This window comes from Saccopteryx bilineata, chromosome 7 (genome assembly GCF_036850765.1).
Source record: "Saccopteryx bilineata isolate mSacBil1 chromosome 7, mSacBil1_pri_phased_curated, whole genome shotgun sequence".
Lineage (NCBI taxonomy): Eukaryota > Metazoa > Chordata > Mammalia > Chiroptera > Emballonuridae > Saccopteryx > Saccopteryx bilineata.
This window is the reverse complement of record NC_089496.1, coordinates 84768888-84783553: the sequence shown is the minus strand read 5'-3', so window position 1 is coordinate 84783553 and position 14666 is coordinate 84768888. Positions and strand designations below refer to the sequence as shown.

General features: G+C 45.8%; 1 protein-coding gene across 4 annotated transcripts in view; it reads left to right on the top strand.

Moving 5' to 3' along the window:
- Window positions 1–13725, top strand: part of ARHGAP19 (Rho GTPase activating protein 19) — an 83244-nt gene extending 69519 nt beyond the window's left edge. For 3 of the 4 annotated variants that reach the window (XM_066239041.1, XM_066239040.1, XM_066239043.1), the window contains exons 10-11: window positions 2376–2480; window positions 9881–13725. In XM_066239041.1, the coding sequence (XP_066095138.1) occupies window positions 2376–2480; window positions 9881–10003 (228 nt within the window). In that variant the 3' untranslated portion in view covers window positions 10004–13725. Of the gene's footprint in view, window positions 1–2375; window positions 2481–3311; window positions 3391–9880 lie in introns of all 4 variants that reach the window. The other variant, XM_066239042.1, reaches the window with a different exon arrangement.
- The last annotated feature ends 941 nt before the right edge of the window (window positions 13726–14666 follow it).

Below are 14666 nucleotides of genomic sequence, written 5' to 3'. Positions count from 1 at the left end.
TGGGGTTTCGAACCTGGGTCTTCTGCCTCCCAGGCCAATGCTCTATCTACTTCGGCACCGCCTGGTTGGCAGGTGTTTTTATTATAAATGAAGAGACTTTTGAGCTAGTAATAGTTGTAGGTTTTGGCTCTATAGCAATGGAGTAATGAAATGTCTTTTACAGAGTTCTCTGGAGGCTTTACAGTCAATGCTTTGGCTCTTGGCATCCCCAGTTCAGCTTACTCTGAGGCATTCTCTGACTTCTGAAAGGAGTCAGTCAAATATTTCTGTTTTAGCTATTTGATTTTTATTGTTTTGATTTCTTTCTTCTTTTTTTTTTTTTTTTGCTAAACTTTTTTCCTCTAAAATTTCTTTCATAATTTATCACATTCAGATATTCTGAATATTGCTGCTAATATGTATATTGTAGAGTTTAGTGTTCTAGTTTTCATGTTCTTTTTTTGGAATTTAAATTTATTTTCTAATGAAGAAAAGAGGGAAGATTTTTTCAGAGATGGAATTGTCACCGTCAGCTGTTACATTAAGTTACATCAGCTCTCTAAGCTGTTCAGAGATGAAAGGGCCTTTAGTTTTGCTCTGAATGCTTTTATAGTCATGTGACCCTCTTAGGAAATTCTGTAACCTCTTGTGGCCATATTAGAAACTCTTACAGAATTTGTCAAAATTTTCCATTCCTGTGTGTGGACATGACGGGAAAGCAAAGTCTTAGAGTGGACCCGGTGTAAGTATTTGGTTGGGAGTGGAGGAGGGGCCTCTTGAGAACTGCCAGAGACAATAGCTTTGGGGAAAAATTATACAAGTAACTGGCATTTCTTTTGTGGTCACAGAAGCACACAGTAGTTGCCTGTATTAGCGAGTCTAAATCAACTGCAAAGTTGTTGCTAACATTGCAGCCTCCCTTTTAAAAAATATATATTTATTTATTTTTATTTATTTTAAGTGAGAGGAGGGGAAATAGATAGACTCCTACATGTGCCCTGACTGGGATCTACCTGGCAACCCCCGTCTGGGACTGATGCTCAGACCAACTGAGCTATCCTCAGCACCTGGGGCCGACGCTTGAAACCAGTTGAGCCACTGGCTGCAGGAGGGGAAAAAAGAGAAGGGGAGAGGGAGGAGAGAAGCAGATGGTGTCTTCTCTTGTGTGCCCTGACCAGGAATGGAACCTGGGATGTCCATACGCCAGGCCAGCACCCTATCCACTGAGCCAATTGACCAGCGCCTATTTTTATTTACTGATTTTAGAGAGAGAGAGGAAGGGAGAGAGAGAGAAATGTCGATTTGTTGTTTCGCTTATTCATGCATTCATTGGTTGATTCTTGTATGTGTCCTGACTGGGGCTCTAACTCACAATGTTGGCGTATTGGGACAACACTCTAACCAACTGAGCTACTTGGCCAGGGCAGCCTTATTAAATGTAGAGGAAAAGTGATTACCTAAAAGAAAGGCAGTGATTTCAGGGTTTTGTTTTGTTTTGTCTTTTCAGAGACAGACAGAGAGTCAGAGAGAGGGATAGATAGGGACAGACAGACAGGAAAGGAGAGAGATGAGAAGCATCAATCATTAGTTTTTCGTTGCAACACCTTAGTTGTTCATTGATTGCTTTCTCATATGTGCCTTGACCGTGAGCCTTCAACAGACGGAGTAACCCCTTGCTCGAGCCAGCGACCTTGGGTCCGAGCTGGTGAGCTTTGCTCAAACCAGATGAGCCCGCGCTCAAACTGGCGACCTCAGGGTCTCGAACCTGGGTCCTCTACATCCCAATCCTACACTCTATCCACTGTGCCACCATCTGGTCAGGCTCAGGGTTTTCTTTTCCTACCTAAAAGAAAGGCAATGAAGGCCCTGGCTAGTTGGCTCAGTGGTAGAGTGTCAGCCTGGCGTGTGCGAGTCCCGGGTTCAATTCCCAGCCAGAGCACACAGGAGAAGCGCCCATCTGCTTCTCTACTCCTCCCCCTCCCCTTGCTCTTTGTCTTTCTCTTCCCCTCCCGCAGCCAAGGCTCCAAAGTTGGCCAGGGCGCTGAGGATGGCTCTTTGGCCTCTGCCTCAGGCGCTAGAATGGCTCTGATTGCGGCAGAGCATCGCCCCCTGGTGGGTGTGCCAGGTGGATTCTCTCGGGCACATGCGGGAGTCTGTCTGACTGCCTCCCCATTTCCAACTTCAGAAAAATACAAAAAAAAAAAAGAAAGAAAGGCAATGATTTTAGGGTTTTCTTTTCCTTTTTTTTTTTTTTTTTTTTGGTAACATACTTTGACCTCCTTTGTAAAAGATGGCCTGGGAGAATTTATCAGAAACTATAGTTTTGAAGGCCAGAATAGCTATAATATAGATACAGTAGATGTTTACAAATAAAATATTTTCTCTTCCTAAATCAGCGGAAGGTCCTGGGAAATCAGATGATGTCAGAAAAGAAGAACAAGGCCCCGACTCTGGAATCTCCAGCCATTGGTGAATTAAAAAGCAAAGAAAACATGAACTTAGTAAGATATTGTTCTTTGTATGTACTTTCTCTTTGTGTTTATCTATAGAAAGGAGGAATATTGATACACTGACATCTGTTTTACTGTGTTTCTCTGGACCATTCAACCATGCCTTTTTCTTCTTCTTTTTTTGTGATAGAGACAGAGAGAGGGACAGACAGGAAGGGAGAGAAATGAGAAGCATCAGTTTTTTGTTGTGTCACCTTAGCTGTTCATTGATTGTTTTCTCGTGTGTGCCTTGACCAGGGGCCTACAGTAGAGCGAGTGACCTTGCTTGAGCCAGCGACCTTGGGCTCAAGCTGGTGAGCGTTGCTCAAACCAGATGAGCCCGTGCTCAAGCCGGCAACCTCGAGGTTTCGAACTTGGGTCCTCTGCATCCCAGTCCAACACTCTATTCACTGTGCCTCTACCTGGTCATGCTGCCCTTTTCTTAATCATTTCATCTTTGGTGACTCTCATCTTTCTATAGGTTTTCATTGATTCATTCATTCAACAGACGCATTTTGAGTTCAAGGAAGATATAGCCAGTCATAAGCAGAGAAGACAATACAGTGAAATAGCTCCTGAACACCGTGTGGGGGGAGCGCTGATTACTGGGAGACTCCACAGCGTGGGTAGCATTGAGCCAGGCTACCTGGCACTGCATTACCTGTGGAGGAGTCCTTGGCAACCCAGGCATGCTTACTTCATTAAGCCAGCAAGAAAGCCATTTAAGATTAAGTAGATATAAATATGTCAGTAGAATTCTTCATACTGAAACTGAACCAGTTAGTCAAGTTTGTTAGAATGACATTAGAATTTATAAGCCACCATAAAATTTTCTTGTTACAGTTATTTTCTGGCTCCCCAGCTGCCCTGATGACACCAACAAGATTGAAATGGTCTGAGGGGAAGAAAGAGGGGAAAAAAGGTACTAATTCTATATTCTTATTGAATGTGGTTCCTTTCTGCATCTCGTCAGTCAGTAGCACTTTTCGAATTCCCACTTGTCAGTAATGTAAAAATTACAAGGCTGGGTCCTTGCCCTTGAGTTCACTTAGCAGATGGTTACTGAGCATCTCCTCAGCCCTCTCCCAGGTGAGCGGGGTAGAGCTGTGAACACAGCCCCACCTGGTCTCTGTGTTCTTGGACAGATGGAACACGTGAAAGATATCTTCAGAGTATTTGTTAAGCAAATTAAAAACAAGTGTTAACTAATTTTTGAATCCAAGTGCGGAAGTTCTGAGAATATGCTCAGTGAGCGTGAAGTAGCTCTGCTCCCTTCTGTTGTAGACTTCAGCTTTATCTATCAGTGAAGCCTTCCAGATAAACAGCTCGTGCTGAAGGACCCTGGAAAACATACACAAGATGTTTTTGAGGCTTAGAACAGAGAGGATCATTGAGTGTTGGGACTGCTGACTGCCCAGGGTCTTCTGATAAAAGTCAGCGGCTGCTGTGCTCTCCTCTGAAGAAGCCATGCGTCCCCCGGGGAGACCAGGGCTTTTGTAGTTAGACCTGATTTGAGTCATCATTCCTCTGGCCTGGGAAACCATTCGTTCTCTCTGAGCCCAAGTTTCCTCCTCTGAAAATGAGGATATAGTTACATCTACTTTAGCGATTTCCTTTTTTTTTTATATATATATATTTTTTTTAAATTTTTTTTTTTTCCTGAAGCTGGAAATGGGGAGAGACAGTCAGACAGACTCCCGCATGTGCCCGACCAGGATCCACCTGGCACGCCCACCAGGGGCGACGCTCTGCCCCTCCGGGGCGTCGCTCTGCCGCGACCAGAGCCACTCTAGCGCCTGGGGCAGAGGCCAAGGAGCCATCCCCAGCGCCCGGGCCATCTTTGCTGCAGTGGAGCCTTGGCTGCGGGAGGGGAAGAGAGAGACAGAGAGGAAGGAGGGGTGGGGGTGGAGAAGCAAATGGGCGCTTCTCCTATGTGCCCTGGCTGGGAATTGAACCCGGGTCCCCCGCACGCCAGGCTGACGCTCTACCGCTGAGCCAACCGGCCAGGGCCTACTTTAGCGATTTCTTATGAGGCTCAAGTGAAGTGATGTTTTGGAAGCACATTGTGATTATTGTTACAAAAGAAAACTGGATGGGACTTGGTCTTGTTTGATTAGGCTTTTGTGGCAGCTGGAGTGATCTCTGGTTTGCCATGCTCATTACACCAATGAGGCATGAGTATAAGTACTCTTTCATCAGCTATGGGGAGAAAAGAAAAGCCTAATCATTATGGATAAATCTTTATACTTTTCTAAAAAATTAGATTTCAGCATAATCTCCTTATTTATCCTTGAATGAATGATTGGATTCTTTTCTTTCACCTTCTTCTGACTTCTAAGATGGGCTGTTTGAGGCAGGTTTGGTGTTTGAGTTATGTGTGTCTAAGTAGTTCAATCTATATACCTGTAAGTCAAAACCATGCATATGGTATTTTTGAAGAATACATTGTTGTTTTTTTATTAGTTACATCTTTTTTTGCTTTCACTCCCCCCCCCCCCGAAGCTGGAAATGGGGAAAGACAGTCAGACAGACTCCCGCATGCGCCCGACCTCCACCTGGCACGCCCACCAGGGGCGACGCTCTGCCCACCAGGGGGCGTCGCTCTGCCGCGACCAGAGCCACTCTAGCGCCTGGGGCAGAGGCCAAGGAGCCATCCCCAGCGCCCGGGCCATCCTTGCTCCAATGGAGCCTTGGCTGCGGGAGGGGAAGAGAGAGACAGAGAGGAAGGGGGGGGGGTGGAGAAGCAGATGGGCACTTCTCCTGTGTGCCCTGGCCAGGAATCGAACCTGGGTCCCCCGCACGCCAGGCCGACGCTCTACTGCTGAGCCAACCGGCCAGGGCCTACTTTCACTTTTGAAGAGTCAAGAAATAGTTAGGTCTTTCTATCTTGACAACTCTGCTTTTGGAAGAAAGGCATTTAAAAATAAGCCAGTTTAATATAATTTACCAAAAAGTTTTAGAGCAGGGTTGCTTGACCTCTTAACTGTGGACTTCATAAATTTCTAATAAAGTTCTTGGTATTACTGGTATAATTTTATGTGTAGGCGCATATGTGTATTTTTCTGGAGGAGAAAAAATACACATATTTTTATTAGATTCTCAAAAATGTTAGTGATTCAGAAAAGCGGAGGCCCACGGATAATGACGACCTTCCAGTGGATTAGGCAATGGCATTTTCATTTTACTTTCTGCCTGGTCACTTGCGGTATCTTGGAATGCCTTCCTTGGCTGTCATGTTGTTCTCCTCCTTCCTCTTGAATTCTCTCCCATCTCTGTGGCAGCTTACTGTTGTCTGCCTCCCCCTCCTCCTCTTTGTGTTTTTCAGTGCTTAAGTTCCCTGCTCATCTCTGCTATTGCCCCCTGCCCCCCACCGGCATGTTTGTCTGCTTCAACATCCCAGTTCTGTTCTCTGGGTGGTAACTGTGTCCAAGCCTGCATCTCCAGATAGGAGCTCTTCAGTCTCCAAGCCCACAGATTTCATTGCATCGCCTGTATTTTTTTTTTTTTTTAATTTTTATTTATTTATTTTTTTATTTTTTTACAGAGACAGAGAGTGAGTCAGAGAGAGGGATAGACAGGGACAGACAGACAGGAACGGAGAGAGATGAGAAGCATCAATCATTAGTTTTTCATTGTGTGTTGCGACACCTTAGTTGTTCATTGATTGCTTTCTCATATGTGCTCTCTCATATGTGCCTTGACCGCCGGCCTTCAGCAGACCAAGTAACCCCTTGCTGGAGCCAGTGACCTTGGGTTCAAGCTGGTGGGCTTTTCCTCAAACCAGATGAGCCTGCACTCAAGCTGGCGACCTCGGGGTCTCGAACCTGGGTCCTCTGCATCCCAGTCCGACGCTCTATCCACTGCGCCACCGCCTGGTCAGGCGCATCACCTGTATTTTTTATACAATGAGTACAACCCTTTTTTTAAAGATTTTATTTATTGATTTTAGAGAGAGGAGGAGAGAGAGAAAGGCAGGGGGAAGGAGCTGGAAGCATCAACACATAGTTGCTTCTCATATGTGCCTTGACCAGGCAAGCCTGGGGCTTCAAACCAACGACTTCAGCATTCCAGGATAAGGCAGCCCTATCCACTGTGCTACCACAGGTCGGGCGCGACCGTGGATCTTTTTGATGGTGATTTTAGAAAAGGAACAAGTATTTTTTGAAGAAGATAATGCAATTTATCATTAATAGTACTCCAAAAAGACATTTATTTAACACAGGGTTTCTTAACCTGGCACTGTTGACATTTGGGGTCAGGTAAGTCTTTGTTGTGGGGCTGCCCTGTGCATTGCACAATGTTTAGCAGCACCCTGGTCACTGCCCACTAGATGCCAGTAGCACCCTTCCCCTAGTTGTGACAGCAAAAATGCCTCCAGACATTGCCAGATGTCCCTTGGCAAGAGGGGGCACAAAATCACCCCCAGGTGAGAGCTGCTGAATTAGCACCTGCTTCTTAAAACACTTTCTATTGATTGATTTTTAGAGACAGAGGAAGGGAGGCAGGGAGAAAGACAGACAGAAACAGAAACATCAGTCTGCTCCCGCCTGTGCCTTGACTAGGGCTCAGACCCACAACATTTGTGTATCGGGACAACGCTCTAATCAACCGAGTTATCTGGCCAGGGTGCACGTACTTATTTTTTTAAATTTATTTTTTGGGGGAATGATCCTGCTCAAAACAAGTTGCTGGTCTGGTGGGTCATAGAGTTGATTTAGGGTGACAGTTTAATTAACGAAGAGATAAAAGGTCTCCTCCTTAAACCAATGTGTTGGGTTCTTAAGCTATTCTTACAAGTCACTACCAAAGGCCTTCGTATTTACTTAATCTAGGCCTCTGGTATTTAGGTCATAAAGTGTGTGTGTATGTGTGCATACAAGCACAGGTACGTACTTACTAATGGGCATTAATTTCAGCAATGAGAATCTTACTCATTCTTCAAAGCCCAGCCTAAACGCCCCCCCCCCCCAAAACCTTTTTTTTTTCTTTGAAACCTTTTTTTAAGAGATTAAAAAAAAATTCTTTCTTTTTAGTGAGAGAGGAAGAGGGAGAGAGAGAGAGCCAGGAATGTTGAGCTGTTCTTGTATGTGCCCTGACTGGGAATCGAAACGGCAGCCTCTGTGCTCCGGGACGAAGCTGTCTGGCCAGGGCTTAGGATTTTATTTATTGGTTTTAATGGGGTGGGGAGTGAGAAGTATCAACTCATAGTTGCTTTACTTCAGTCACACATTGCTTTTCATAAGTGCCTTGGCCGGGCAAGCCCAGGACTTCAGACTGGCGACCTCAGCATTCCAGGTTGATGCTCTAGGCACTGTGCCACCACAGGTCAGGCTGCAACCTTTTTTAGCTAATCCAGCCAGATATCCTTTTCCCTTTGAACTCTTCCTGATGCTACTAAAATGCTATTTCACATGTATTGTATTATCTGTAACTAGTTTTTCTTGTGGAAAAAAAGGCCAGACTTAAGAGTACACTTGTGGGTCCTGACCAGGCAGTGGCGCAGTGGATAGAGCATCGGACTGGGATGCAGAGGACCCAGGTTCGAAATCCTGAGGTCGCCAGCTTGAGTACAGGGTCATCTGGCTTGAGCGTGGGATTATAGACATGACCCCATGGTTGCTGGCTTGAGCCCAGAGATTGCTGGCTTGAGCAAGGGGTCACTTGCTCTGTTGTAGTCCCCTGGTCAAGGCACATATGAGAAAGCAATCAACAACTAAGATGCCACAATAAAGAACTGATGCTTCTCATCCTTTCTATCTATCTGTCTGTCCTCCCTGTCTCTGTCTCTGTCACAAAAAAGAAAAAAAAATACACTGTGGGGGTGGCTAGTTGTCCTGGCGTGGTTGTAGATCAGGGCACATACTAACAGGCAGTGAGGGCACAACTACACGGAACAGCCAAGTGGTACAAGTTGATGCCTCTTTCTCTCTGTCTCAAATCAATGGGCAAAAAAAAGAATAGTACTTGTGGCCTCCTGTCATTTGCTCTCTTTCCATAATGACAATGCCTTGCATCTAGTATGCAGTTAGTAAACATTTGGTGGTGAAAGTGGTAGTGATGGTGTTTTGTACGGGTCTCGGCCTGTCAGTAACCTGTGTTGTGAAATGTCGTGTCTGGACTGACCCTTGTAGGGTTTTTTTAATTGTAGTTTTGGTTATGATTGTAAGATGCTCTTTAGCAGTGACCATCAGAAAACTTTGGGGATAAAAAAGTTTATTACTTACAAGATCTGGAAGTTACCCAGCACATCTGGGCCCTATAGCGAGGTCACAGGCAGAGAAAGAGAGTGAGAGAAGCACATGGGCCTGGGGTTCTGTTTCTTTTGGGGTGGAGGTGTGGGCTGGGGTTTCACAGGCTCACTTTTTTTAAGCGAGAGAGACGGGAAGGGAGAGAGATGAGAAGCATCAATTTGTAGTTGCTGCACTTTAGTTGTTCATTGATTGCTTTTCTTATGTACCTTGACCAGGGGGTGGGGTGGGGGGGCTCAAGCTGAGCCAACGGCCCTTTGCTCAAACCAGTGATCCTGGGCTTCAGGCCAGTGACCATGGAATCATGTCTGTGATCCCATGCCCAAGCTGGTGAGCCTGCACTCAAGCTGGTGACCTCAGGGTTTCCAACCTGGGCCTTAGCATCCCAGGTCAGTGCTCTATCCACTGTGCTACAACTTGATCAGATCACAGGTTCACTCTTTATTGGCAAATTTAAAACATGGGGGAATTTAAAGCGTAGGAAGAAAAAAATAGTTGCCCTAATGGTCAGTTACTGAAATCAACCAAGATCTTTATAACAGGAACTTCAGTGGAGGAGGCAGCCTGGATCTTTATCTGTTGGTGTGGCTGGCCGTGTGTTTATTCAGTCTTTGAAGCTGGATGCTTTTTGACAATTAAAAAGCTTAAGTTAGGCACGTGCGTTATAGAAAGACAAACACGGCCAGGGCCAGCTTCCCTGCTCAGTAGCTTTGTAACTCTTGGGCTGGGCGAAACAGTGAAGGAATTAAGCAGGACAGAGTGGTAGTTGCAGAGTAGCCCAGAGCTGCAGAGTGCAGCATGGGAACCATAGTTAATAATGTCGAGACACCTGGGCATGGGGCCAGGTGGGGGCTTGGGCAGCAGGGGGCCACTCTAGAGTTTGTGCTTTTCCGGCTACTTGGCTGTACATCTGAAACTGGTGTGGAATGGTATGGAATGTAAACTGTGTTTGAGAAAAAAGATGATGTAATGCACTGAGATTAATTAGAGCAAGAGGACAAAGTGAGGTTTACTTGGTAAAAACTCATCAATTTTCCATTAAATTTTTTAATTCTCAGTTTGTAGAAAATATTAAGTGTAGATTCTCTACCTTATAGGTGGGATGTTTGCAAAAAAGAAATATTTCTGCACATGCTTAATGCTCTTCTCTCTCTTTCAACCTAGGATTCCTCTGAAGGATCCAGAGCACTGTGTCCACCCAGAATTCTCTCTGTTGTGGGCCAGGTGTCATTCCTGCTCACGGAGAAGCTTGGACTTGCAGCTTGCTTGCTGCGTTTTGAATTGTGAAAATTAACCCTATGACTCGACTGATACCTCTAACCCCACTCACTGGATGATTTCCGCAGACCGCCTTCTGAAGCAGTTCTAGCAGCTCTCTCTCTTTTTAAATATGATGGGGAAACCACTACCTGGCCAGCGGCTTACCCAGCACCGTAAACGGGCCCCACCAGGCAGGCGCAAGCGCTCGGTCCACGTATTTGTTTAGGCAAATTCTGTTTTTTACAAATATGAGATTTGTGCTCAACTGCCCGTGGTTTTCTTTCTTTTCCTTTTTTTTTTTTTAAGTACTGTCAGTCGTAGTGGATTGATGTTATTTTTAACTGATATTTTAGACTTTTCTCTGTTTTGGTAGTATTGGATATATTTGTTGTTATTTCTTGTTTATTTCTTGTTTGTGTATTGTTTAAAGCTATTTTTTGTATATGAAATTTAAATGGGCTCTAAGCCAGATGTCTTTCCCCCTTTAGCTTTGGGAAAGCTCTTGATCTCGTGAGGCTGTATTCCTCAATACCTTGTTTACGGCCAAGGAATTTATAGCTTTCCTGGAAATTTTTCATTATTTCTTAGTCCTGAGATTGCAGGGTATCTGGCCTACAGTATTGAAAAAGGAAACTTCAGAATGATACCATATTTTAACAAATGTTAATTATTAAATTGTATCCCTCTCTGCCTCCCTCCCCCCCTTTTCTCTCCCTCCTCTTCCTCTTTCTTCAGTGATGCCAAGTAATCGAGATTGCTGGGCACACCCTCTCCTTTCGGTTTCCTCTCGCCTGAAACATCGCCGGTGCCCAGGCGGTGCCAGCGTTTCTGTGCCCGATCACTGTGAGTCCCGGAAGGTCTCTGACTGCTTCCTAGAGGCTTGCTGAAGTATCTATGTCCTGGTGGCTCCGGAGTATGACTGGGCTGGGGCTGGCTTTACGTCCAGGGTGACTGCTGAGGGGTGGGATTACATTGCATCCTTCTAAGGGATCAGGTGTGCTAGACTGTCTTCTGAGAGCCAGCCGCAGTCCGGAAGCAAGTGAGCAGCAGCCTCTGCAGGGCTGGGAGGGTTTAAAGGAGAGGAGTTCTCAGTCGGAAGTGGTGTGGCTCATCACCAACATTCTGAGAGCTGCACAGGCCCCTCCTTGTCCTAATGGGCACAGGCGGAGTTTGGCGATGGGGCAGGAGCTTGAGCTCTGACTGGGTTGAGATGTCCACATGTGTTCGAGGTGAGCAACGGCATGGCTTTGACCCCGTGTAAATACCCACTGCCCCGAGAGCAGCCCGGGCCACCGGAAGGCTCCATTGGTGCCTGCTCTGAGAAGCCGTGTAGCCATTCTCACCCCTGTGCTGGAGCCGAGTCAGGCCTCTGTGGGGAAGCAGTTGCCCAGCAAAGCGTGGTTGCCTGTTTTTAAACTGTTGACAATGCTGCAGTATTGCTGGATGAAAGATGGCCCTGGGGGCAGAGTGGTTTTGTGTCTAGGCGTCATCCTCTTTCCATACTCAACTGTCTCTTTTGCTACTGTAACAGCATTACTGAAGAAAGACAATAAAATTTGGCTTTCCAGTTTGATAGATGGTGAACAATGGATGGTTAGGAGTTTAAAACAGATCAGCAGCCTCTCTCTCTAGAGCAAATTTGTCATTCTTAAAAGTATTTATTAACAAATTCGTTTGTGGAGGTTTCCATTGGGCTTTTTTCCTTATTGAGAAAAAATAAAATTCATTGCACCATCTCAGTGAACTCAAACAGAAACCCCTTTTGGTAGGGCGAGACTGCATTAGTCTTCTCCCTGCATGCTGTACTTTATTCATCTAACGACTTCACGCCGGTGTGTGTGGTCTGTCACTCACGGTCTGGCTTCAGACAGAGGAGTAGAGCAGTGACCTGATACCTCCTTGTCATCGAGTTTGTTCTGTGGATCGAACTGAGGGAGGGGCCTGAGACTTAGGAGACTGTCTTTGGTTGTATGGAATCGATAGTGTTTTGGGCCTGGGGTGGTGACAGAGATGTCTGTCACGCGCACATGCTTCCCTTGGGCAGTTCATGTCTGATTTTGAGTGTGTGTGTTTCACTTAAGTTATTTATTAAATATGCTTTCCCTTGCTTTAAGGGTATGAGAGGTCATTTTTTTTTAATAGAAGCTGTGATCCACTTGGAATCCAAATTTGAGAAACAAATAGCATAACCTTCTGCCTTGTAATATATAACTGTTCTAATCCTGTGGAATCGTACGGAGAACTCTGTACCTTTTCATTTGCCGAGGAAGGGTACTGTCTCCCTTCTGTACTGGTGGGCGGGGTATTTTTGAGCCAGTATTTAACAATTTTTTAAGTCTATAAGATTTTTTTTTAAATGTTGTGTTTACTTTTCATGTTGGAACAATCTCTTTGGAAATGCCCCTCCGTCTGGCTTGTAGGATGGCATCTCACTCAGGGGCCAGTTGCGATGGGTTTTGCTGTGGTGTTGGTACGGGGCAGTGTTTTCATGCCAAGGGCTCAAGCTCAAAACGCAGACCTCCTCATTGATTCAGATCTGTGTGGGTAAATCAGTGAGAACCAGAGGCGTTGGAGTTTCTTTCCTTTTAAAATGTTGGGCTTTTGCATTGGGACCAGTGAATCTGGTTTGAAAAACTCCATCACAGCAGAGATACTGATTATACCTGAGCGGCCAACGTATTAAAGGGAGCTGATACTTCAACCCCAGCTGGTCCACCTTCAACCACAGCTGATTCTTGACCCTGAATGTCCTTCCAGAGTCAGTCAGCGATGACGGGCCACCCTTGGGGCATGGAGTTGTGCAGGGCTATTGACTGCGGTGACCAGTGAGTGTTCAGAGGTGGTTGGAAGCCAGTTGATCCCGGAATGCCAGAGCGGTGCCATGCTTTCCTCCTGAATAGCCGGATTTCTGTTTAGCTTCCCTCACAGGAGCCTCTGTTAGGACATGATTTAAAATACTGCCTTCTGGGAGAACCTGTGGTCGGGGCTGGGCCCGCAGGACTAGCTGTGTGGCCATGCATACCTGGGAAAAGCCGTCTGTGGGAACGACTTCTCTAGACTCTGCTTCCTTTGTACAGGGCCTCACACAGATGCTTGAGGCCGATGGCTCTCATTCCCGGAGTCTTTTCTAAGTAGAAGGCCTTTCCCCGGGAGAGAGCCTGCCCTCCTCCACCCTGAAGTCTTTGTGCCGAAGACTTCAGTCCCAAACCTGGATACCAGCATTTGGCTGAATTGCCCTAGATTTGGGGGGGAGATTTGGGTTCCTAAGATGCACAGCTTTCCACAGCAGTAGTAATTAACCTAATCTAAAACTGCTGTAAAACCTGGCTTTCCTAGACAACTAATGCTGACATCTTTCCACCAGTGGAGAGTTGATGGAGGGGCTAGTGAGGAGGTAGGGTACATAATAGCTGGAGTGCTTGTGTTACCATGGAAACCGGAGTGTGTGAGGCCACAGCGATGCTAAAGAGCCATTGAGCAATCCCCTAGACATGTTTAGGGACCAGCAGAACCTGTTGGGGAAACTCCTGCCCCGGGTCCTTTGTCATGGCAAGGGTTGCCTTTGCTCTATCCCTGAGCGCTCAACAGGAAAAGCAAGGTTTTATCACTGTCGCCATTTTTTCCCATTCTTGTTTGAATATATATCCCATATATATATGTGTGTATGTAACTGTAAAGAAATAATCAAATGCATTGTCTTTCTTTTATATTCATGTAGAATTCTGAAATTAAATGTCTTTTGTTTCATATCCATAGGCTTTGACTGGTTTCTTTTTTTTTTTTACAGGGACAGAGAGAGATTGTCAGAGAGAGGGATAGATAGGGACAGACAGGAAGGGAGAGAGATGAGAAGCATCAATCATCAGTTTTTCGTTGCAACACCTTAGTTTTTCATTGATTGCTTTCTCATATGTGCCTTGACCGCGGGCCTTCAGCAGACCGAGCAACCCCTTGCTTGAGCCAGCGACCTTGGGTCCAAGCTGGTGAGCTTTTTGCTCAAGCCAAATGAGCCCACGCTCAAGCTGGCGACCTTGGGGTCTCGAACCCAGGTCCTCAGCATCCCAGGCCGACGCTCTATCCACTGCACCACCGCCTGGTCAGGCTTGACTGGTTTCTTAATTCGCATTTTGACTGACAGATTATTTCAAAGAGAAATTGCTTGCCTTTTTTACATTCCCCCCATTTATTGAGGTGTTAGTGACACAGAGGTTGCCTCTTGTTCTGAGGTACATGAAACCCCTAAGAAAAGCGCCTGTTTGGCTTGCTCTCCCGGTGGGGAGCGCGGAGTGGACCCTTTGGCTGACGGTGTGGGATGGAGCCTCCAGGAAGTCTGAGCTTTCTGATTTCCCATGGCTGGGTTTAGAATACTTTGCACAGATTTTCGTTTCTCACATAATCTTTATTTCCTCATTTAAAAATAAGTGATATTTACAGAACGGTAAAAAGCAAATGGCATTTTCATCTAGAACAGAAGTTGCAGTGTTCAGACAACTCTGGCTGACATGTTATTTCTGCCACGTATTATGTCTGTCCCCTTATCTGTAAGGGGCGTGGGGACAGGGGTGTCTAGTCTCAGTAATCCCATGCTCTCAGACGTGAGGGCTTAGCACAAAAGGTTTTAATTCGGGGTCTGTGGTTGTACTTCAGGATATCATTTGTAAAATTTTGTGTACATTTGACTTTTCTAAGG